Here is a 23311-nt window from a genome sequence, read left to right on the forward strand (position 1 = left end):
CCCCCCCCCCCCCCCCCCCCCCCCCCCCCCCCATCATCACCCTCTTGTCTCATTCTCTCCTTTTGTTCACCCTTTTAGCAAACACACTTGGTTTCAGTCTCTCTCTTTTTCTCTCAAACTCCCTCCCTCTCTCACTCCTTCTCTCGTTCTCATTCGCTCCTTGTGCGTCTACACCTCTCTCTCTCATTCCTTATTTATTTCTCTTTTTCCCTCCCTCTATCACCTTCTCCCGCTCCTCCTTCTCCTCTTCTACCAGCTCATCACTTTCTCCCCCTGCCGCTATCCGTCGCCCTCTGTGTGCCAGCCTGTCCACCGCAGCTGCACCCAGCTGGCACTCCTCACTCTGCAGAATTAATGGCTCCATTATGTGTCTGTATCATTCAGGCCTTTCCCCTAACTTTCTTTCACACACACACACAGACACACACACACAGGCCATCTGTCCCTGCAGGGCCATCAACAGTATATTTGAAGTACTTTTTTGTCCGCTGACTTTAATTTTGCATTCCGTATTCAGTTGCAGAAATCTACATTAGGAAAGGATGGAGGACATTAACACACTTTAAATGTGTCATCAAGGTGTTTATAATGATGTCAGCTCTCATTGAGTTGCATAGTATCTACTATAGTATTATAATGTAGACCTGTGTGTGTGTGTGCGTGTGTGTGCGCTGTTTACAGTAAAGATTAGTTAAATTTGTTGTTTTTACGGTCAAAACTAGACCAAGTGAGAGACACGTGTAGACACAGCTACACTGAGGTAAAAGTGTAACAAATGTTAAATGGTAGGTCTTTAATGTTTTTTTTTTCACTTTTTATACTGTTATATAAATAGAGAACAGTGGATTTTAAGATTATTTTGAGGAGGTACCACATAATGTTAAGTGTACCTGGTATTTAATGCAACACTAAATACCAGGTCAAGACCAATGAAGCAGATCAAATTAAATTTGAGAGAGAGACAGCTAAAGGGAGACCAAAGATGAAAATCACATTTTGCAAGAAGACCCAGACTCTGTACAGAGTTGCAAAGAAAATTACTGACCAGCCACACTGAATGACATTAGGAAATATTTATTAATTTGTATACCTGGTTTTAATTCGTTTGTTACGATAGATCTCAAACATGCATGAATATATTTATATAGGCTGTAGCCTACATTCAGGAGTGCTTAGACATCCTCTTAATCTCACGCCTTGTAGGCTAAATAAAACCTTTACCTTCTGCGGAGGAGAGCCCACGGCCATCTCCACGTAGTACCCCTGACCGGACTTCCCACGCAGGTTATCAATCATGTCCACGAAGCTGATACCGCCCGCTGCCGCTCCTCTCCGCCTGCGCGCGGCGTGCTTCGCCGTGTTGCCGCGCTCGCGGTTCGCGGTGGCGGCAGGTGGCAGTGGCGGTGGCTGTTCGGCGCGAGCTCCTTGCCGCAGTGGCACGCGGATGGCTAGAGGAAGGCCCGAGGAGCCCGGCGCGGATTGACCGCTGCTGAGCAGACACAACGAGGTCCATATAAACAGACATGTCAACCAGCAAGGCTGTAACGTCGACGCCTCCATGTTGAAACTCGGTAAACTCGTGTTTTTGGTATGTTTGGGTTTGACTTGACGGCGCTCCGTTCAATTTGACATCCAGTCTGCAGCGGCACAGGGGGAGAGATCAGGTGGCGATGATGCTAAAGTGACGGCTAAAACCATGATGGCAGTAGAAAATATGAAGCGGGTCTGTGTTAACTTATACTCTGGTTTTCTCGACGTTAGGCTAATAAAAAGCGACAAAGTAGCCTTGTAAAAAAAACCTACGCTGGAAATCTAATCACCTACACAATTAAGCCAAGCGACCCTCGGTGTCACAGATAATTTGAGGCGACGGGTGAATTACAGGCTCTTCCTCCGTGCTCGGTGTATCAACAAACCGCAGGCCTGTCTCGTTTTCTCTGCACATCCTCACGTCAAACGACCGAAACCATCGTCGGAAGGCAGGCTGGCCGGCGGGCTACCGTAATCCGCATCCTTCCCCTGTCCAGACCCGTTCATGCTGTTATCCGCCTTCCAGTCTTTCACCTCCTCCTCCTCCTCCTCCATCCACCCCGCTGCATCCCTCAGAGCTGAGAGCGCGCGAGCAGCACCACCGTCAAGTTAAAATAGAAAAACCACACGACTTCCTGTACGCATTTTCTAAATAAGACGGCAATAATACCCCGACTGAGCAAGAAGCATAGCACCCCAGGTAGAGGTGAATTGCCAAACCAATCTGGAACATGAAGGTATAGTTTACCTTTAGTGGAACCCCTACTTTCATATTCATATTTATTAATGCCAGATGCAGGTGTCATTTACATGACATGTCCCCGCCACATTTTGAAATGGCTGATTTTGTCCCCACCACTTTTTGAAAGCTTTTGTTAAAAATGTTCTGGAAAATAGCTTGTACCAAGAAATGTTAACAAATAAAATGCTTTGAGATAGGTTTATTTGAACAACAAGAAAACATGCAATGAAAATCTAATTTAGAAGTCACAAATGTGTCCAAAAAAGTAACTTAAGCTAAACAAATGCTGATTTCTGCATTATATTGATATGAATTATCACCTGCCAGCTGAATTTTTTGTTTCCCTTTATATAAATAAACACATTTTCACCATAAATTGGAGCAGAAAATGTCTCCAGAATGCAGGAAATTAAGTGTTTAATGCTCAATATTTTATGGGGGAGGACCCCCAGACCCCCGCTTATACATCATGCCCCATATCTGAGCCCTTATGTCCCCACCACTTTTCAACACAAAGTGACGCCCTTGATTTATGTAAAGAAATACAGTATGTTACATCAGGCAATAGGAGGCTTACATGATGCAGGGTTATTTAATGCAACCACTCCAGTAGTGACTATTAAAAACTGTAATAGAAATTGGCTTTACCACAATGAGCTGCCCACATTTGGTAGCGCTAGTTATTTACAGTCAGAGGACATAACAGCTGTAGTATAACACAAGGCAGTGCAGTAGGCCTCAATACATACAAACTCAGAGAGGTTATATATGATCATGATAATAATAATTTTTAGAACAGGTTGTGATGTAGTTTGGAGCTGTTTTTAAAGGAAACCTAAATGTGGATTAATTGAAGATACATTTAGCTTCTTGTTTTACATGATTCTGGCTACAGATGCACAGCACATATGAAGTATTTTAGTTTGAAGGCAAAATTGCACTGGCCTCATGGCTCTCTTTGCTTCTTCACTAAATAACCCTGGGACACTCAGCCTTCTGGGTAATGACGTTTTCACCGTGATTGCTTTCTCACAGGTTTATATTACCATATGGCATTTGCATTTGAGGCACTGCAGCTGCCTGTTCAGGTTCATCCAGAGCAACTACAGTACACATTATTTAATTTTTTTAAACACTTATTATAGTCTTATAAGGAAAAATCAGAGACCAAGATTTCTGAACATCATTTTATTATCTCAGAAAACAGATGGCTGCATTGCAGTTGCACAAATGATATAACAAGAAATAACCACATGATTTTTTAAATAATATTACTAGACTTACTATCGTGTGTTTGTTGTTCTCAGCTGTGAGTTTGTGGGGATATCACGGTGGTGTTAGTATAATCTAGTGCTTTACTGAACTCTGTGGTGCTGGTGTCATTTTAGTACCTCTATCATATTACTCTATTGTGGTTTTGATGGAACACTTGCATGCGTCTGTAAATTCTTTTATGAAAAGCCGTTTAGGGTGAAAACAATTGAAAAACAGACACACGCACTGAAAACGGTCACACACCACTGACTATGTATGCTCAAACACACAGTGAAAACACTGAATTACGGGCCTATCTGAGTGTGTGTGTGTGTGTGTGTGTGTGTGTGTGTATGTGTGTGTGTGTGTGTGTAAAATTATTTCAGTGTGCCTGGAAGCTGTTGTAGTGTAACAAGAAGTCTTAGATTCCTGTCCTAACTTTCAAAATAAAAGCATAGCGAACATGATGAAACATGGATTTGAGTTCGAGTGATATTCCTTGCACTGTATCTAAGCGTTATATGAACAATTAATCATTTGCTCACAGATTTAGGAACAATATTTAGTTCAACATCCCTAAACCTACGGGGAGAGATATTTATTGCATGTCACATTTAATTTTTGCTCCTCTCCTGCAGATATTTTATAAACTTCATCTCTACGTCTTCTTATTCACATGAAACCTACAACACTTTGCTTTATGATCTACAATATCCAATGATTTGCTGACTTTATTATACTCATTATACATGTATTTTGACCATGGATATTTAGTTAGCTGCATCAGTGACTTCCTGTTACAATGCAACAACTTCTGGACACACTGAAATTACTTCACACGCACACACTTAGATACACACACACAAGTAGCCTGTATCCTACTCTGTGTGAAGTTGGTGTGGTGTGAACATTTTGTGTGTGTGTGTGTGTGTGTGTGTGTGCGCCTGGTTTCAGTGGGTGTGCGCTCATGGTTGGTGCGTGTATGAACATTTTCAGTGTGTATGTGCACATTGTCAATGTGTATATGCCATTTTTCCATTTTTTTATGTGTGTGCGCGCACATTGTTGGTGTGTGTGTGTCTGTATTTCAATGTTTTCACCCTAAAAGGCCTCTCATATAGATTTATTATAAAACACACATTAAAGTTGTATGGTATTAAATGAGTGCTTTGCTGTAGGTCAAATTTAATTCAAAGCTCAGTCAGTTTGCTTCTCTTCCCCTGTGACAGATTGCCTCTCTCTTGAGATGATCCTGGCCAGTCCCAGTAGGAGGGAATAGCGAGGAAGGAAGCCGGTTCTAATACACTGTCCCCATCTTTCCTCTCCATGGTGAGTCCCACAGAGTCTTTACACGGGTGGAACAGTCCACACTGCTCCGCCAACAACGGGGCTGGGTCCTCCTGTCCTGAGGGGCGAGGAGAATATAGTTGGATGGGTTTTGATCAGCACTTACTCCAAAGTTGTTATATCTTTGTAAAACACAGAGAGATGCTCACTGGTTGAAGTCTTTGAGCCCCAGCTTCTCTGTGCTCCAGGTTTGATGATGAGGGGCTCAGCTCTGCCCTCTGGTGGACACCACAGTGCCAAGGGTCCGGAGTTACCCACCCTACACACACATACACAAACACACACTAAAGTATTCAGCGCACACAGAACTGTACAGACAGTGTATAGTCACACAAGCAAGGTAGACAGAGTGATACATGGCCATATACACACACACATATATATATGCACATTCCTATACATCACCATAATCATGTCCCTCACAATTTTACCATACATGGCCAACAGCCTGCCACGTGTGAACCTCCTTTGCATACAAAGGTCAAAGATTAGCTATCATCGGGACTGCTGCCGTATCACTATGTACCAGCTGATAACAGCCATAAAGATACACTGTGATCCAGTCGTGATTTCAACAGGCCTTTCCAGGAAACTGTACTCACTGGTCCTGGGGGTCTGTAGTCCTGAAGCCTTTAGCAAACGGGTTGCTTGCAATTTTTAGCTGGGTGATCTGAGAGAGAAGGCGAGGAGGGTTCAAATAAATACAATTAAAAGCCAAGAAGTTGCTCCCTAATCTTATATTAATTCTGTCAGGTATGCACAATGAAATGTTTCTGTAATTAGCAGAAAGCTGTCAGGCACCTGCTTGATACAAGTGTGTCAAACAGATGTCTGATGGGCCTCGATAATATTTAGTTTGAAGGTAACTTATCCAGGGTTTCCTACCCGGTGGTTCTGATAGGCAGTGACAGCCATAAAGCGTGTCTCGGGGAAGGAAAAAGAGCAGAAGTTCCTGTATGCGTTTAAGTGACTGTTGGGAGTTGGATCCACATACACCACATGGAAGCGTGGCTGGTAGCGATGCATGGAGTTCAATATCATCTGGAAAGGAGGAAGTAGGAGAAAACACACGATAAGCAAGTCAAAGAAGAGAAATTTCTTTCATGATGAAATGTAAATAAGTCAAAACATTTTGTTCCCAAAGTTAAAAGCATGTAGAGTTACATCAAAGGCATTGACTGACATGTCCGTTGTCATCCAGCAGGTTGTTGGTGAGCTTGAGAGTGTCGAAAGAAACAGTCTGCTTCATCCACTGGGCTCCACAGGCAGGTGAGTCTGGGTGGAAATGCATCCTGCTTGGGGCAATAACATCCGCTCGCCCTGCCACCAGCCAGGATGAGCTGTGGAACGCATATCTGAAATGCACACACATGTTTCAAATTTCTAAGGTAATATGAAGCTTGCAGAGGGTCAATTAGCACAGATCTGTAAGTGGGCAATGGATGGACCTAAATAAAGTTAGTAAAATAAAAGTATCAATCTTTGTTACACACTACAGACTAAGCACTGCATACCACCCTCTGTATGTGTGCCTAACCTGTATCTTTTATCGTCAACAGGGATAAAGTCCATGAGCAAGACATATTCAGCAGCAGGATCCATCCCTGAGATTTGCACCTGGAATGTTGGAAACATCCTCCTGCAATTTGTGGACATGTAAATAAACATAATGCATTAAGAGACATCAGAAAAAGAGAAGGAAAAATAGAGTGCGAGGCAAGGTATCGAGGAACATAATATGAGTGTTATTGTTACCTCCCAGCTTTGGTAACAATCATCTCTGTGCCCAGCTGGTCAAACTGCTGCCAAAGTGCATGCATCTCCAGCTGAACTCTGACACCACTGACTTGGGGGGCCTTGGCGCTCAACAGTGGCCCCCCGTCTGCACAGCAGGGTAGAGATAGTTCACAGCTCTGAGACAGCTGAGGACCTAAGGAGAGGAGAGGAGGGGAAAGATGTGTGGTGAACTTTTGATTACATTTGGATCACAGATTTTGTCTCTAATCATTCCCACATGAATGTATATTTTATCCACTGAGCTCAGATAGTTTCCTAAAACAAACACTTACCATCCATAGTTAGAAGATCTGCAAGGTAAATAATATGAATGAATTTTTCCAGGTTTGTTTCTTCCTTTGATATTTCTGGTCACTCTAATGTGTTCTTCCACGTCTGACCGCAAGTAGCAACTCCTGTTATTACATCAAGATCTGTGGAAAACCAAACCCACAACTTTGCTGTGCATAGACTATAACATAAAACTGAAGGCAATAATCTTTAGCCCAGTCCCGTGCCACGTGCAGTGGTAGATCCAAGTATTGCGAGTGACTGTTTGCATCCAGGAAAAAGCTGGTTTTATACACCATGAGACTCTCACTGGGGACCTCCATGCCTGCCTCATCCATTACAATACTCACAGTGCTACTGACATGCACTAATCACAGCTGCATGCATGTCCGAAGAATTGTTAATACAGAAATGTGCGTGCACACACACACACACAACATTTTGGGGGCGTCTAGAAATCCCTGCTTGCATCTCCTATTATTTCCCATAGCCTAAAGCTTTAAGTGGAGCTTGCCTTGACCAACCAGTAGGACATTAATAACATCCTAATCAGCTGAGTGTTACTGGGTGTGGACAGATGAAGACAGCAACAAACTGCTTATATTATTCATTGACTATTTTCTTGGAGCAGAGTTTCAACACCATACTAATTAGAGAGTCACTTATTCCCTACAACTGATGTATGTCGATATTTGTGGTTGGGTTTAATTGCAAAATAGATATAATAATAAAAAATAAAATACATCAGACTGCATCGGGGATACATTGATAAAGTCCTGGACTCATTTCCGTTCAAGTGTCTCTCATAACACTCAAAGTAACAGATGACATGATATGACATGCTCTTGCTAAATCAAAGTTGATTTCAAATGTGAGTGGAAGTGTTTAGTGGTATGGTTGTGATGTGTGTGTGTGTGTGTGTGTGTGTGTGTTGCCTCATGTGGCTCTATGATGGGACAGTGTTGAAAGGTTCCAGCCTGAGGGACGCAAAGCAGAAAAGCAGACTTTTCCCCAATAAAGCACAACAAGACCTAAGTTTGTCAATAGGCCAGTTCACACCCCCGATCAGCTCATTAATCACAGCTTTCAGGACCACAGGCAGAAATATCTTATTGTTATTGTTGTTATTGGATGTCTCTCTTAAGTAGAAGTGATTGTATTAATATTGTTCTTTTCCAATGGACCTTATGATCAATGATGACCCCCTCAACATGCTGTCTGTGTGATATGACCTTAAAGGTTCACTGAGGTCCAAGACACTCAAATAAAGCTAAATGTGTATTTTTATATTCCTGGAAGGATTTTTTCGTGATTAGCCTGCATTATATATTTTAATAGTTTAGATAAAATAATAAATTTTGTAATGTAGGCTTTAGGTGGGACATGCATATTACATGGAAGTTATAACAACATTAATTGCAGTGTGTTAGAGATTGTTATCGACGATATTTGGTTTTATTATAGAAAATTTCAACATTCCAATTCCGAACCAACATATACAACTGTTCAAGTTGTATCAGAGCCATGAGCAAAGCAGAGTCAGAGAGCAAAGTAGTATAAACAGTCAGATGTTTATTGAGCTGTAATTCGTCAAAGCACAGTTTTTCATCAGACAAGCATCATTAGACAGAGGTTCAGGCACTTGTGGTAATTCACAAACAATCTCTACACAAAATGTAAGCAGTTGGTCATGGCATGCAAAGAGTAAAGCATGTGTGTGCTGAGTATGTACGTGTCTGTGTATGTCTTTGCTTGCATGTGCTTGAGCATGTGTGCATGAAGTAAGGTGTTTGCATGGGAGAGAGAGAGCAAGAGTCCCGCCATTTTGTTGCAAAGAAGGGCATCACTTAGGCATTGGCTTCTTTTTGGGAGGTGGTGTTTACGCACATGTGAGGAAGGAAGGAATGGAGAGAAAGGTGGAATGGATCTAGGACGGACAGGTAGGGGAGGTTAATTACAGGGACAGGGTGGAGAGGATTTAGCTCTTGGTGACGGTAGCAGCGATGGCCTCGAAGATAGCTTGGAACTTATCCTTGATTTCAGCGGCTAAAGGTGCAATCTTCTCCTGCAGGGCAGTGAGCTCTTCCATGTTGATGGTCTGCGCCTGGTTGTAGGACTGTGTCAGCTTGTCCTTGTATTCCTCGACGTAGGGAGCAGCCAGTGTCTTCAGATTCTCCAGACGCTCAGAGAGCTTCTCACGCACACCCTCCACAATGGGCATCATGGCGGTCTTGGTCTCCTCCACGTTGACAGCTATCTTGGCACGCAGCTGCTCCACAAGGGGCTCCACCTTGGCCTTCAGACTTTCCATCTCAGCGGCGTGCTTCGTTTGGTACTCTGTGACGATGGGCTCAATCTGCTCGCGGTAGTCAGCGATGTGTTTTTCGATGACCTCCCTCAGCTTGGCACGTTCGGGCTCATACTTGGCTCTCAGGGCCTCGATATCCCCTGTGACAGCGGTACGGAAGTCAGCAGTGGCGTCAGAGATGGTGGCGACGACGTTGTCAGTGATGGGAGAGACAGTCTTCTGCAGTTCCTTGATCTGAGTGTACAGTTGGTCAATGCGCTCAGTTAGGGTGGTCCTGGGAGAGAACAGACATGGGGGAGTAAAAACCATTTTAGCGAAAGTTCAATAAACACATCAACGAGTAAATGGTGACTAGAAAAAGGTGAACAGGCCAGTGATCAGTATCAGTGACTGAAAGTGGGCCTGACTGGGGGAATGACATGGTCTTACTTGATTGCACTGTACTCAGCTCCATCGAGGTTGTCCAGGGCTTTGGTGGCACTGTCCTTCACCTGAGTCAGGTAGAGATCGACAGCAGACCTGATTTGGTCCAGCTGGGAGGGTGCATCAGCCTGGAGGTAAGCGGCGTGAGAGCCTGAAGAGGAAAGGAAAGGTGGGGAGGAGAAATGAGCAGAAAGAGAGTGAAAGGGACAGAGGGGGTTTCAAGCAACAGTTTAAATGTCATGTAAAATTGATCCACTGGCTAAATTAGGCTGTACATTCAGGCATAGTGTTTCCCTTAAGTAAGGAATGGCACATTCAGGACTCACCGACAGCCAGAAGGGCAAGAGCGAGAGCCACGAATTTCATGATGGTGGTCTAGAGTAAAAAAAAAAAATGTCTAAGGTTAATGATTCAGTGCACACGTCACACTCACAGTATCACTGTTAAAGGAGTTTTAATACAACATGTTCAAATTACACATAGAATAAAATAATTTCAAAATAGAAACCCATTAGTCCAATTAAACGTAAATCCCCAACCTAAAGCAATGTGTAGGCCAGATGAACAGGCTTAAAAGTAAGAATGCTTTAACACACCGTTAAAGGTTACACACTCCTATGGCTGCCTATTAAAAGAAACTGTAATCTGGGTGGATTAGGGATGGCTACAAATTAGAGAGACAGCTAATTCAGATTAGCTCTGGACCACAGCGTAATCCTGATCCAGGCTTTGCAGTAGGTCACAGTCACAGAATTAGCAGGTCATCTCTCTGATCTCAAAGACAGTCTCAATCCAGAAGCACTTAAATTTAGGGATTTCTTCATCTGCTTGAAATGAAGATAACTGCTAAAAAATAACCACAGGTTAGTCCCTTCCTTCCAGAGAAACTTATTTTAGGCACCAGTTCACAACTTCATCAAAGTTAACAGTTTGCAGAAAGCTCGGTCGCAGACAAAAAAGTTCCCCACTGTTTTTTTGGACCCCCACTTCTACAGCCCAAGTCCCAGTTAGAGCCATAGCAGTTGCTTGTCTTACCTGGTGGAGTTCTTGACGAGACTGAACAACTTCAACAAGAGCAGACTTTTTATAGCGCCGGGTGAGGGATGAGTTCATGTGGGGAGGAGGGGCGCTGGTGGAGGTGTGTGGACTGTGTGTCTCCGTGGAGGTGGACCTCACCCCCTGCCATCTCCCTCAGCAGGGAACTGGGTTGAGAGTTCAATGGTCACCTGCTTGGAGGAGATCACTCAGCACACACTCAGCACACACTCACAGAATCACTATACATTATCATACATCCAACATACAGTTATACAGAAGTATAAACACTTCTTAGTGTGAGCCTTACAGTCCTCTAAATTGACCACATTTTTAGGGCAACAGGATATTATGATGCTTCTGTTATATCAAAAGGCTATAAGCATTTTCCCCCTGCTTGATAAGGACCTTTCTCATTTGTCCTGTGGCCACACCGTTCTTGTTGTGTAGAAGACATGAAAGGCTGACATAAACAAAAGGGACCTCTGTGTGAAGACGGAGCCGTGAAGCTTGTTAAATTAGGATGGAAGTGTGAAAATGATGAAAAGGGGAGCGAGTGACAAACCAGAACATTTAGGTTTTTTTTAATGATATCAAGCTAAAAGTAGAGGGTCAGGTAAGCTGGAAGGAGAGAAAATTGGTGGAAAGAAGGACAATAAGATGGCAGACAAGCAAATAGGTATGGAAGTTAAAAAGGCTACATACAAATTGTTAACATTTCCCCTACATAACCTAAGAGTGTGTAGGACAGGAAAGCCACATTGTTTACAGTGCTGCCAAGAGATACAAACAAGAGCAAATAGAAGATAGTGATTTGTTGCAATCCACTCTGAAATGTAATCACATTCAATCTGCATTCCCTAAATAGTGAATGATAAATGTGCATGCACTCACATCCACACAGACCAACACAGTACCACGACACGGTGCAATAATGAAGTGAGAACAGAGTATCAAGACAGCCTTATCTCAGTTTATGGATAACAAAGTTTGTGGCTGGAGTGTGTGCGATGATTAATAGGTCAAAGAGTGGTGTGCTTTGCTGTTGTTTGTTGTCCTATCACCAGTGGACTTTGTCACCGTGGCTTCATGTAATATGAGGAATAGCAATGGTCATACAGTATTATAGACAGTTCTCCCCTATTATCCACATACTGTATATGTTTAGATCATAGGTACTATAATGTCTTCTGTCACACAAGCATTGCCCTCACATAAATGCCTATTCTTTTGAGATTTGCAATAGATTAGATCAGAATCAGAATCAGAAAGAGCTTTATTGCCAAGTAGTTTTTTACACGCACAAGGAATTTGCTTTGGAGATAAGGTGCTACACGTAGACAAACATACAGTTGACATAAATTATTGTAGAAATATATAAATACAGAATAAACAAAGGCAAGTTATAAAAGAATAATAAAATAATTGAGAATAATACAACTATTCCTATATAATAATACAACAATTCCTTTCCTTTATTAGGAAAACAGTGTTTATAAAAACATGCATAAAAAGCATGCTCTGGTTCAGTAACTAAATGGTTTTACTTAAAACCAAAAAGGTGACATAATCTGTGTTGTACCCTTTGTGTGTTGACGTGCTGTAGAAGAATTCTGCACAAGCATCTCTATGGGCTGATAGGTGTACCATGATAGAAGAACAATGTTGCCTTCTATATATCACACCTATATAGATGCAGAGTAAAAGCTAGCATAATAGTGCCAGGTTATTGGGTGCAAGGTTAATCATTGCCATCAGTGGTCAGTAGCAATCAGCTGTATGCAAGAGACTGGTCTGTGTTTCTTAAATGTTATAGTTCATGTAGCCTATATAATTAATGCACTTTTCTCTGAATACCATTGCTTTGAAATTCTAGGACTGTCAGTAACAGCTCTGAGTCATTGCAACATATCCAGTTCATATCTTATGCAACATGTGGCAAGATACAACAGCAAGAGCTCAAATTATGTACACTAACATACATTATATATACAACATTAAAGATAAGGGAAGGGAAGGGTATGGATGAGACCATACTCTCAGCTTGTTCAAGCTCACCACAGCGAATAAAACATATTGATGTGGTTAGATATCCTCTAAGTACACGGTTCTCTTGCAGCAATACAGTCAGTAAGGAAAAAATAGCAACCCCTCTACAATTTTGAAATCTGAGAGAATAGCCTTGCAATAAATATTACATTGGAGTTGACTGAACTAAATGATCAATTGTAAGGATGTAGCTGGCATGTTGAACAGTGTTTCTAATATTTTGATTTCCCCTAGTATGTAAATGGGGTAGGTCACACAAGTGCTCTGTTCAGTATTTGACATTAACTACTGAATTGGGTGGATATAATTTTAAAGGAAATAGGAACTTTACAAACTGTCCAGCAATTCTCAAAATGTTTTTTATAATAGTAATAGTTGCTTACTACCATATAGCATGCAGGAAGAATGCTATTGTACCTCAAACTTTCAGAAAGTACACTTACATGGTGGATTAAATGGTCCCCTACTGGCCATATTATGCTCTTGTTATGGTACAAATGTGCCAGTATTTTTTTGTATTCACTAGCATGGTCTGAAGAAAAAGCTGAACGTTCATTTATTGCTGTAACTGTTTTGTTGGATTTCATAGCATTAGTGTGGTGGTGTCTATTTTTCAGAGGTGTAAACCACAAAACAAATTTCCTGTTTCACTTTGTGGTTGTGCCAGTGTTTGTCTGCAGCGAGTGCTCTATGCATTTTTAAAAAGCAGATCACATTTGACACTTCTTTGTCTTTCAATTTTTTTTTATCATTTCACACTGTGGGGTTTACATTTATCTCACCTGCTGAATCCAAACTCATTCACTTTTTTTACAAACAGGAGCCAAGCTGAGCTTAATGAGGCCATGAAGGCAGATGGGTGACAGAGTTGGCACCTCCGTGAGCCACATCAATGCCTGCTAGGCATTGACGCTACCCCTTTGTCTGACACCAATTAGCGAAAATACAGCAGACGTTTCGAAATTTGAATAGAAGCTTTGTAGTTGACCGGTAGTATGTCTGAATTTCTGCCTGAGGAGTGCCTTATTTAGCCAAGCAAAGTAGAGTAGCCAAGCAAGGAAACCCATAGTTTTGAACCGTTGGCTGAACTAAAGCAACTTGCTAGATGCTACCTTGGGCTCTGGTAAAGTGTCAGGGGCATTTTTCAGACTAAACAAGCAATCAAAAAAATGATCAATAATGAAAATAATCATCAGTTGCAGGCCTCTGTTATGCACACCAAGAGGGATAAAAGACTGAACAGAACACAGCACATTACTCCAGCTTGTGGTGTCATTGTACAGTAGTCTTTAGAGCTTTTGACCTGGGCAGTGCGATAAGAGTGTTCTGTGTATCACCTGCTCTGAGCTCAGAGCTTCAGAGACCAGGAGTGAAACAGGCTTTGTCAGAAGAATGACTCTTATCTGGACCAGCAACCTTTGAGACTGCTTGCACCACGCTGATTAAGCATCAAGAAGGAGCCATCTATCGACATTACTGCCATTATCAATACAAACTCGGAACATCAGCTGACTAGAAAATTGCTCAGGTTGCATTTTAGGAATACTAAAGGCATCTGAACACTAAATTATTATGACAAAAACATTTAAAATGGAGCAAAAAATGTTTATCATGTGGAATATTAAATTTAGGGACATTTTCAAACATAATTAAGGAAATTCCTGGCTGACAACTATTTTGGGCAAAATCACAAAGGTAGCGTGTAGGCCTTTGGTACTGGGTCAAAGATCCAGCTGGATTGCAAACATAATCTGGGTTTAATTTAAGACAATATCATTGCTAAACAGAGACTATAATGTGTTTAAAGTAAGACGTTGGTGTATTTTTTTTAGCATCAACAGTTACATAAGGCCAGCTGATTTCTAGCTAAACACATATGATGGGATTTATTGCTACTAATAAACAGGAACTTCTTTGTCCGTGATCAACAACCAGTTTTACAGTGACCATCAAACAGCCAGACAGATGTGGGGTAATTGCCTGGAGCTGATAAATATTTAATCAGCAAATCCACCATTTGATCAGGCCCTGGCTGAGGTTCAGAGGTCACGTCATTGTTCCAGCTGCCTCCATGATGGAGCACTGTTCTCAAACCAGCAGGGGAGGTTATCTCAGCTGTGAGCAACAGTGCGGAGATCTTGCTCATTTTCTTTTCACACACCATTTCAGATTGCTATACCCAAGTCTACTTAACTGTCTTGAAATGGTTTTGCAATGTCACATCTGTTGAGGTCGCTTCTGCTTTAATACAGATATTTGGACCAAAGCCCTGGTCACAGAGTGTCACTGTAGGTTGCATCTCCCTGTTGGTTATACAGCTTGAAAGCAACGCAAATCCACTCTGAACTCAGATAACCTAAATCATTGGAGGAGCAGAATGAAGGTTCTGATTAGTGATAGGGGACATTATCTTCTCCTTTTACGAGCCTCCGTAGCCATTTACTGCTCTTAAGTCTGTTCCAAAGATAATGCAGTGTATTAAAGTGCACAGTTAAATGTTAGGGCCTGCCAACATCAGAAGAACATGTTACTTGGTTCAGAAGCTCTACAGTTCTGAAGGCTGGTGCAACAGCAAATGCTATAACAAATCAACAATCAAAAAGATACACACAATCTAGTGTAAATCTTTGTTAGATTTCGCGTCAATAAGGTCACTGCAAGAAAAGGCAATATTATGAATCATGGTAGAGTTTTATGTAGAGTTAAAAGAGGATTTTGAGGTACTTAGACTTTATTCCATTTCAGATAAATAAGCTTTCTTCACTTCACTACATTTATCTTTTGGATTTACAAACTATAAATATGCAGATATATTATTATTATATATGCAGATTCATATTTCACATGCAAAACAATGAAAAAGCTCATTCACGATAATGCATTACAAAAGTTTAATCTAACATGCAGGTAAGTACACTTACTGCTAAATGCTTTTACAAAAATTCCGAATGCATAAGTATTTTAAATGTATTATGACTTCTACATTCATTATTTTAATGCTTTTTCCACTATGATTTTTAAGCAAGGTATCTAACCCATCAGTTACTGGTGCACACATGAACTTGGTTGCATCGCTTTTCTCAATTTCAAATGAAGTTTCATGAAAGGGACAGGGTCAAGCTTCCCATGCTGGGTTTACTGATTTAGCTGATGCTTTTATCCAAAGCGACTTACAATTGCCACATATGTCAGAGGTCGCATGCCTCTGCAGTAATTAGGAGACACTTTTGTTTACGTGTCGCAGGGGGAATTGAACCCAGGTCTTTCACACCAAAGGCATGCGTCTTATCCACTGTACCATCACCACCCCATGTTCATCAACACAGTTGTAACATCTACCACCATCATAAATGAAAAAGGATGAGTTGACACAAATTTTAACATCAAAACTTCATGGGTATACAAATTGCAGCTCCTTCACAAACTGAAACATACAGTGCATGACACGTTTGGGGTGCTGAGATTGAAATAGGCCTGCACACCGCAATCTCACGTTAAGACTGTGTATGTCATTTGGAGCGTAGGTGTTGAGTTGACCATCTGAGTTTCAAGGCCTGTTTGTAATGCTAAAGCTACCATTGCCCAAGATATAGAGGTCATTCACCCTGTTTCTAGATATCTAACCGCCCACACCATGACAAACATAGGATGGAAAGAAAAGTTGTTTTTACCTGATACTATTCATGTCAAGGATTACTTTTTGGTACCTATTATCTAATGTTCCATAATTATTATTAATATGTGTTTATTAGATTTAATGTAGCCTACCTAACACCAAAAATAAGCATTTCTAATAAGTGACAAACCAAAATGTGAGAGGGGAGGAAATATGTGTTGAGAAGTAGGAGATATTTGAAAACTTACTGCAATTGGGCCATATTAAACCAGACAGTGAAAATATTTTTCTGTATTCAGTGCGTTACCACGGCTCCTGTCAGAGGGGTGGACTAAAGACTGCTTGTCAAGTGAACCAGTTCTGTTGCATCAGTCCTCCCCTCGCCTGCCCTCTTGTGGTTAGAACCCTGAGTAAAGATTTATCAGGACAGAAGTCAAAGTAAGAAGTGTTTATTCGTTTGAAGCTGTAACCCTGCTCTGTGCGCGCACAACACCAGATGATATTTTGAAAATCTTCTGCAAGATACTGGACGGGAAACATATTCTAATTTACTCGGTTGCGAACAACAGCCAACAATGGTTTGCATGGGAAGAGTGTCAACAATCTGATATCTCACCCTGACTTCCAGGATAGGACAAAGGCTGCATTTAGCAACACAGTGTTAATGCAGCCCCCAGCTGTGACTGAGAGTCTTGGGGACAGCAAGTGCAATTTGCCACACCACAGGGATCCTTTAATGTAACATATGCAAAACACTTAAACTCACTCCTACTCAACTGCTTCGAGCCACCTTGAGCTCATTCCCTACAACACACACACCCACACTTGTTTTCATTAAAAACAGCTGTAAAGTGGTATTTCAGTCATTGACATCATTGCTGGAGATTTACAGCGACTGTAGCTTTCAGGTATAGTACACAATATTAAGCACACATCTGCTCAACTGGAAAACAAATGTAAGACATCTCATAGAACACATTGCATCATGGGTTATTGTTGTCTTTAGTTAGATGTAGCTCTGAATTTTTAATGCATTAAAATTGGTACATTTATTTGTAAAAAATCCCCTAAATGGCATTTTAAAATAACACAAAAGCCACCAACGACACTGTTACCCACACCGTAGCACTGTACTGTATGTTCAGTATATACAATTAGGGGTTTACGAGGATGCCTGAACGCCTCATGCGGCTCAGCCAATCGCAGCAACGTTTTCATCCACAACAGGAAACGGGGGAAGCGTCCTTGGAGATGTTGTTAGTGTTGTAACTTTCGCATTTTTCTCGCCTCTGCGTACACAATATGTCTGTGTCAAACAACTGACAGCTAATATATACTGCCAGAGGGGCTAATGAGAAAACGTAAAGTTTGGAAGGTAAACCGCTTATCACGAACTAGCTGTTCTCATGAGGCTGAGCTAACTTTAAGTAGCTAGATGGCGCCCAGCTAGCTAACGTTGAAGTTAGCTGAGATGCTAGCTTAAGTAGCTTAGCTCACCCCTTTCATATCTGTCCCACGAATATACGATATTTTTTATATCTATCGTTTTGCTGGTGTGGCTTTAAAGATGCACATTTCCTCAAAGGCTCAAGAATGTGCTTTATAATACGCCCTGGCTTGTGTTTGTCAAACAGTATAGCTAGATTCAAGAAGTTAATATGTTAATCTTAGCTGAAAATAGTGGCATGGTTAAATTTTAGTTCTCGCAGGAAGCAGGGCGTATTTTGCACAGCATAGTGAAGAGCTCAGGCTGCCGAGGGAGACGGGAAACTCTGTGTAACGTTAGTTGTGTGCCTCTGTGTTACATATAGTGTATCTTCCTTTCTTCTTACAGTCATCCGGGTTTGGCATTTACCCTGCGTCTCTGCAGTAACCATGACTGCAGCTGCTCTCATAGGAGACCAGCTGATCCTTGAAGAGGACTACGATGAGACATATATACCCTCTGAACAAGGTATACAGTGCTGAGGGTAATAACCTGTGCAAGAATATGACTGGCTCACTGTGCCTACGTTATCCCAAAATAAAAATGTTACAGCCACAGGTAAAATGAAATGAAATGTACTAGCAGCTCATTTGTGGCAAATGTGAAATCCTCAGCTTGATTGGTTTACACTGATATTGATGATAATAATAGTTCCTTCTTGATACCAGCTTTATGGAAACCCTGCAGTAGCTTTATGTACACTATTTATTCAATATCAATATAGTGGGTTTTTATCCCATCCCAAACTCTTTCATCATACAGCTTGATTATGTTTTGTTGTGGGGCTGCCTCACTTTGCCCTACTGAGCTGTGAAACCCACTAGATGCTGTATAATGTACTACTTTTACATTTCAGCCCGTCTCATATCACTCACTTTCTCTCATCAGAGATCCAAGAGTACGCAAGAGAGATTGGCATTGATCCCGACAGTGAGCCGGAGCTCCTGTGGCTGGCCAGGGAAGGCATCGTTGCCCCTCTGCCTCCCGAGTGGAAGCCTTGGTAAGTAAGGCTTCCACTACTAACTGCAGCTAATCAAGGGTGAAGGTCTGTTCTTGACACTTAAAATAGGTGGAGGTGCATAGCCACCTTCTCTTAACAACATCTCCGAGGAGAAGTCAGCTGCAGTGAAATTGTCTAAATAATGCCTTAGATGACAACACACTGCTAACGCAGCAATATCAGGCGGATCATGGATAAAATCAAGGCCCAATCCACACTATTGCATTTTTGTTTCAAAACGGAGAACCTTTGCTACGTTTGCACTTCCCGTCCAGACTTAAAACGGTAAAAACAAAGACCTAAAACGGAGAAGTTTGAAAAAAACTGCCGACCACGTTTTTCGTTTTGAAACTCCGGAGGGCGTTCAGAGGACTTCAGAAACGATGACGCAGACGCTCACGTTTGGCTCTCTGATTGGGTATCAGAAGTCATGCAAAGTAGAAACAGGATGCTTCAGAGTTTTTGACAGGGTATTTTTCTTAAAATATTTTGTACCGTGCAAATAACACTTATCTGCCGACACTTACACTGTGCCTGGCGCCGTTTACTAGTGATGGGCAAAGCGAGGCTTTATGAAACACTGAAACGTTTGAAGCAATTGTTCTGGAATTGTGTCGAGGCTTCGAAACACTCCGACACCCGTCTCCACGGTGACATCTACTGGTCACCTTTGATATCGACACATCTTGGTAGGGGTTTCATTGAAACAATGATTGACTAGCGTTTTCAATTCTAAACGTCTTATCAATACACGACCAAGACGATTTCGGAGAAATCACCATACAACAAACAAACAAATGCCTTCAGATTGTCAGAGACAGCAGATGGGGATTGCAATAAAATCTTTTTAATAAAACACATCTGTGTGTTGTTTAATAAGTAATCACTCATTTAGCTGACGCTTTTCTCAAAAGCAAATCACAATTGCTGTGTCAGAGGGCGCACCTTGAGAGCAACTAGGGGTTAAGTGTCTTGTTCAGGGACACATGTATCACAGTGGGAATCAAACCCACATCTCTCAGACTAAAGGCATTTGTCTTAACCACTACCCTATCCATTTTCACAATCGAAATTCTTTATTGATCTACGAGGGTGAATTCTTTGTTGCTGATACTTGCAAGTTATAGTGAGTAGAGAATATAATAAAGTATACAAATCTAAGAACATAGTAATAAATGTGGATATCTACAGTATTACACAGTAGCTTATTAACAGAGGTGTAATGATAATTAGCAGGTAAGATATAGGCCCTAGTGTAATAATAATTAATAGTGAGTGCTGGCAGTGATGAGGTGTAATGTCTCACATTTGTTATATGTCAAGAATTTTATTCAGAAATATTCAGCTGTGGCTGAGTCTGGGTTTTTTTTCATAATTGACATCCCCAGCCTTGGAATAATTTGGTGACATGGAGCATTTGTTGCTGGCAAAAAGTATGTTTTGGCCTACAGGTGCGGATATACTACAGCACGTTGCTCCAATAAATCAAAGGATTGTGGGTCCTTGGAAGAAATCTGTCAAATGAGTTAGAGGCTGATGTGCGGTTTGTTCCAAACACTGTGAATCAAGCGTAGAAGCGGCAGGTGTGCCACCTGTTGAAACGCAATGAAGCCTGGCTTCACTATGGTCACGTGACATTGACGTTTTGAACCACGCTTTGAAGCAGTGTTTCGAAACATCTATATCTATATATATATATATATATATAAAATGCTGGTGTGTATCATATTCGTTTTAATTCTCTGTTCCTAAACTAAAACGAAATAGTGTGGATGGGGCCCAAAGGTATAGTAGGGGTTTGTTTAAGATTAATAGCATCTAAACCTACCTTTTTTGCTATAATTTAAGCCACTATTGGGTTTATTCCATGGTTCCACCTTTTGTCCTCTGTGTGTTCCTTTGGACTCAGAGGCTGAATTATTGAGAAAAAAAATAAAGTAATCATTTGTGGGATATAGGTTTTGTATATTTCAGCTTTAATCTGATGCTTTGAGAAAATGCAACTAATAATAAGGTAGATTTTATACTTGTAAAGACGCATCTCTCCATTCACCCATCCACCCATCATCTCTTCCTCCCTTTCCTGGGCCTTTTTGGAGGTGCTGAAGTGACCCCCCTCCTTTCCCCCCTCCTCCTCCCCCGCAGTCAGGATGTAACGGGGGACATCTACTATTTCAACTTCTCCTCGGGCCAGTCAACCTGGGATCACCCCTGCGACGAGCACTACCGCAGCCTGGTGGCCCAGGAACGTGAGCGCGCCCAGCTCACTGCTGCTGCAGGAGGCACAGGGGCAAAGAAGGACAAAGACAAGAAGAAGAAGAAAGAAAAGAAGGAGAAGAAAGAGAAGAAGAAAAAAGAGCCACTCAAGACTCCTGGAGTGAGTGTTTATTGTGTTTGTCCTTACCATTGATCACTTTCTTATTTTGACTGCAATCCGTCCTCTGAACACAGAGTTTCTTTGGACGCTTGTTTTTCCCCTACAGCCTCCGCCATACTCCTAGTTGGTGTACTGTTGGTGGTGATGAAGCTGGTGTTGGTTGCCTACTCCATCGCTATGGTTGCTACAACTGGCTTTATTGACATGATTGCCCACAATACGATGTTGCCAAAGTAAATCAAAACAAACAAATATAACAAATAAAAAATAAACATTAAACAGTTCTCAGTAATAAATATTCTCTTCAGTTACTATAGTAATGGCAGATCATGGGGTTTTCTACTTACATGACTCTGAGTTTCTACCCCCTTCAGCTCTAGCAGAGCAGACATGCAGCTCAATGGTGTTTAATTAATACATCAAAATGGTACGCAGGACTAAAGGAAGGTGAGGCAGGCATGGGTCAAAAAAAGGAAAGCAGTCCATACAGGCAAACAAATCCAGAAGGGAGTCAAAAAACTATGTGGCTTCAAACACTAACAAAATGGCAGGGCCGCTTGACAACATTGTACAAAGACGAATGGCAATGACAGAAAGAAATACACAAGTGAGAGAAGGAGAACTACACACAGGGCAGACAATCAAACAGGCTGGAAAACACACAAAGGTAAAGTAAACTAAAATTACACAAGACGCGTGAGGAAGGACACAGTGGGGATTCTAATTTTAGCAATTTATTTAAGCATTTCTGATGTTGATGGAAATTCCAGGTCTTGGTGGTTATTCTCTGACAGTGCCTCTCATCCTACAGGCACTGAGTTCAGCCTTGGGACCACTAGCATCCCCGCTGGGCAGCCTGGCTCCTCTGAGAGGTCTAGATGCCCCAGGCCCCGGCCCACTCCCTGGTTCTGCTCCCGCTCTCCGGCGTTCCCTTGGCAGCTCTGGGGGACTGGAGCCCCTAAAGACCCCCCTTGGGGTAAGATCCTAGTGCTGTATGAAGGACCATGTGATACGATTTTGAATTTGTAGCCTCTTCCAAACCCTTACAGTATACCGCATGGTGTGATTAATGTCTTCCTTTGTCAGGGCCCTCGGAGCAGTGGAGCATCTAGTGTTTTGGGCAGTAGGCAGGAGGAGAGGGTGTCTCTCTCTCTGCCTGGCTTTGATGATGATGATGGTGACAATGAGAAAATCTCAGAAAACGAGGTACGGTACAAGATGAATATAAGATGATGAAAGTAGTTGTTGAAAGTAGTAGTAGTTATTTAGCTGGCTATGGCTGTGAAATGCATAATTTAGGTCTCAACAAACAAGACGTTGTCACTTTTTCAGCCGAGTCCCCGTTGTTCAGATCGATTATTGAAGAACCTTCATCTGGACCTGGATGCCCTTGGAGGAGGCTTACAGTATGAGGTAGACAGAATAAAAAACATCTCATAAGAGGAAAAAAACATATATACATATATATATATACAGTGCCTTGCGAAAGTATTCGGCCCCCTTAAACTTTTCGACCTTTTGCCACATTTTAGGCTTCAAACATAAAGATATAAAACTGTAATTTTTTGTGAAGAATCAACAACAAGTGGGACACAATTATGAAGTGGAACGAAATTTATTGGATATTTCAAAGCTTTTTAACAAATAAAAAACTGAAAAATTGGGCGTGCAAAATTATTCAGCCCCTTTACTTTCAGTGCAGCAAACTCTCTCCAGAAGTTCAGTGAGGATCTCTGAATGATCCAATGTTGACCTAAATGACGAATGATGATAAATAGAATCCACCTGTGTGAAATCAAGTCTCCGTATAAATGCACCTGCTCTGTGATAGTCTCAGAGGTCCGTTTAAAGCGCAGAGAGCATCATGAAGAACAAGTAACACACCAGGCAGGTCCGAGATACTGTTGTGGAGAAGTTTAAAGCCGGATTTGGATACAAAAAGATTTCCCAAGCTTTAAACATCCCAAGGAGCACTGTGCAAGCGATAATATTGAAATGGAAGTATCAGACCACTGCAAATCTACGAAGACCCGGCCGTCCCTCTAAACTTTCAGCTCATACAAGAAGAAGACTGATC

At 41.7% G+C, this 23311-nt stretch overlaps 4 protein-coding genes across 4 annotated transcripts in view; 1 reads left to right on the forward strand and 3 right to left on the reverse strand.

Annotated features, from left to right (window-relative positions):
- The window catches only part of bace1 (beta-secretase 1), an 18085-nt gene extending 16013 nt beyond the window's left edge, over positions 1–2072 (reverse strand). The window contains exon 1 of the mRNA XM_046037164.1: positions 1222–2072. Coding sequence (XP_045893120.1) covers positions 1222–1560 — 339 coding nt within the window. The 5' untranslated portion in view covers positions 1561–2072. The remainder of the gene's footprint in view (positions 1–1221) is intronic.
- Positions 1948–6949, reverse strand: LOC123961565 (T-box transcription factor TBX1-A). The gene is made up of 9 exons (XM_046037054.1): positions 6943–6949; positions 6629–6803; positions 6411–6512; positions 6057–6228; positions 5759–5914; positions 5476–5543; positions 5023–5132; positions 4761–4931; positions 1948–2108 (listed from the first exon to the last, which is right to left on the reverse strand). Exons 1-9 carry the CDS (start codon positions 6947–6949, stop codon positions 1948–1950), a joined length of 1122 nt encoding a protein of 373 aa, XP_045893010.1.
- A 1543-nt stretch (positions 6950–8492) lies between these two features.
- LOC123961640 (apolipoprotein A-I-like) lies at positions 8493–10810 on the reverse strand. The gene is made up of 4 exons (XM_046037166.1): positions 10707–10810; positions 9998–10046; positions 9678–9822; positions 8493–9522 (listed from the first exon to the last, which is right to left on the reverse strand). The coding sequence occupies exons 1-4, from the start codon at positions 10782–10784 to the stop codon at positions 8919–8921; spliced, it is 876 nt and encodes a 291-aa protein (XP_045893122.1). The 5' UTR covers positions 10785–10810; the 3' UTR covers positions 8493–8918.
- A 6777-nt stretch (positions 10811–17587) lies between these two features.
- Positions 17588–22674, forward strand: LOC123961568 (centrosomal protein of 164 kDa-like). Its single transcript, XM_046037057.1, has 7 exons — positions 17588–17746; positions 18206–18325; positions 18746–18857; positions 21003–21234; positions 22046–22210; positions 22321–22440; positions 22567–22674. The coding sequence occupies exons 2-7, from the start codon at positions 18247–18249 to the stop codon at positions 22672–22674; spliced, it is 816 nt and encodes a 271-aa protein (XP_045893013.1). The 5' UTR covers positions 17588–17746; positions 18206–18246.
- The last annotated feature ends 637 nt before the right edge of the window (positions 22675–23311 follow it).

The sequence above is a fragment of the Micropterus dolomieu genome, linkage group LG22, assembly GCF_021292245.1.
Source record: "Micropterus dolomieu isolate WLL.071019.BEF.003 ecotype Adirondacks linkage group LG22, ASM2129224v1, whole genome shotgun sequence".
Taxonomy (NCBI): Eukaryota; Metazoa; Chordata; class Actinopteri; order Centrarchiformes; family Centrarchidae; genus Micropterus; species Micropterus dolomieu.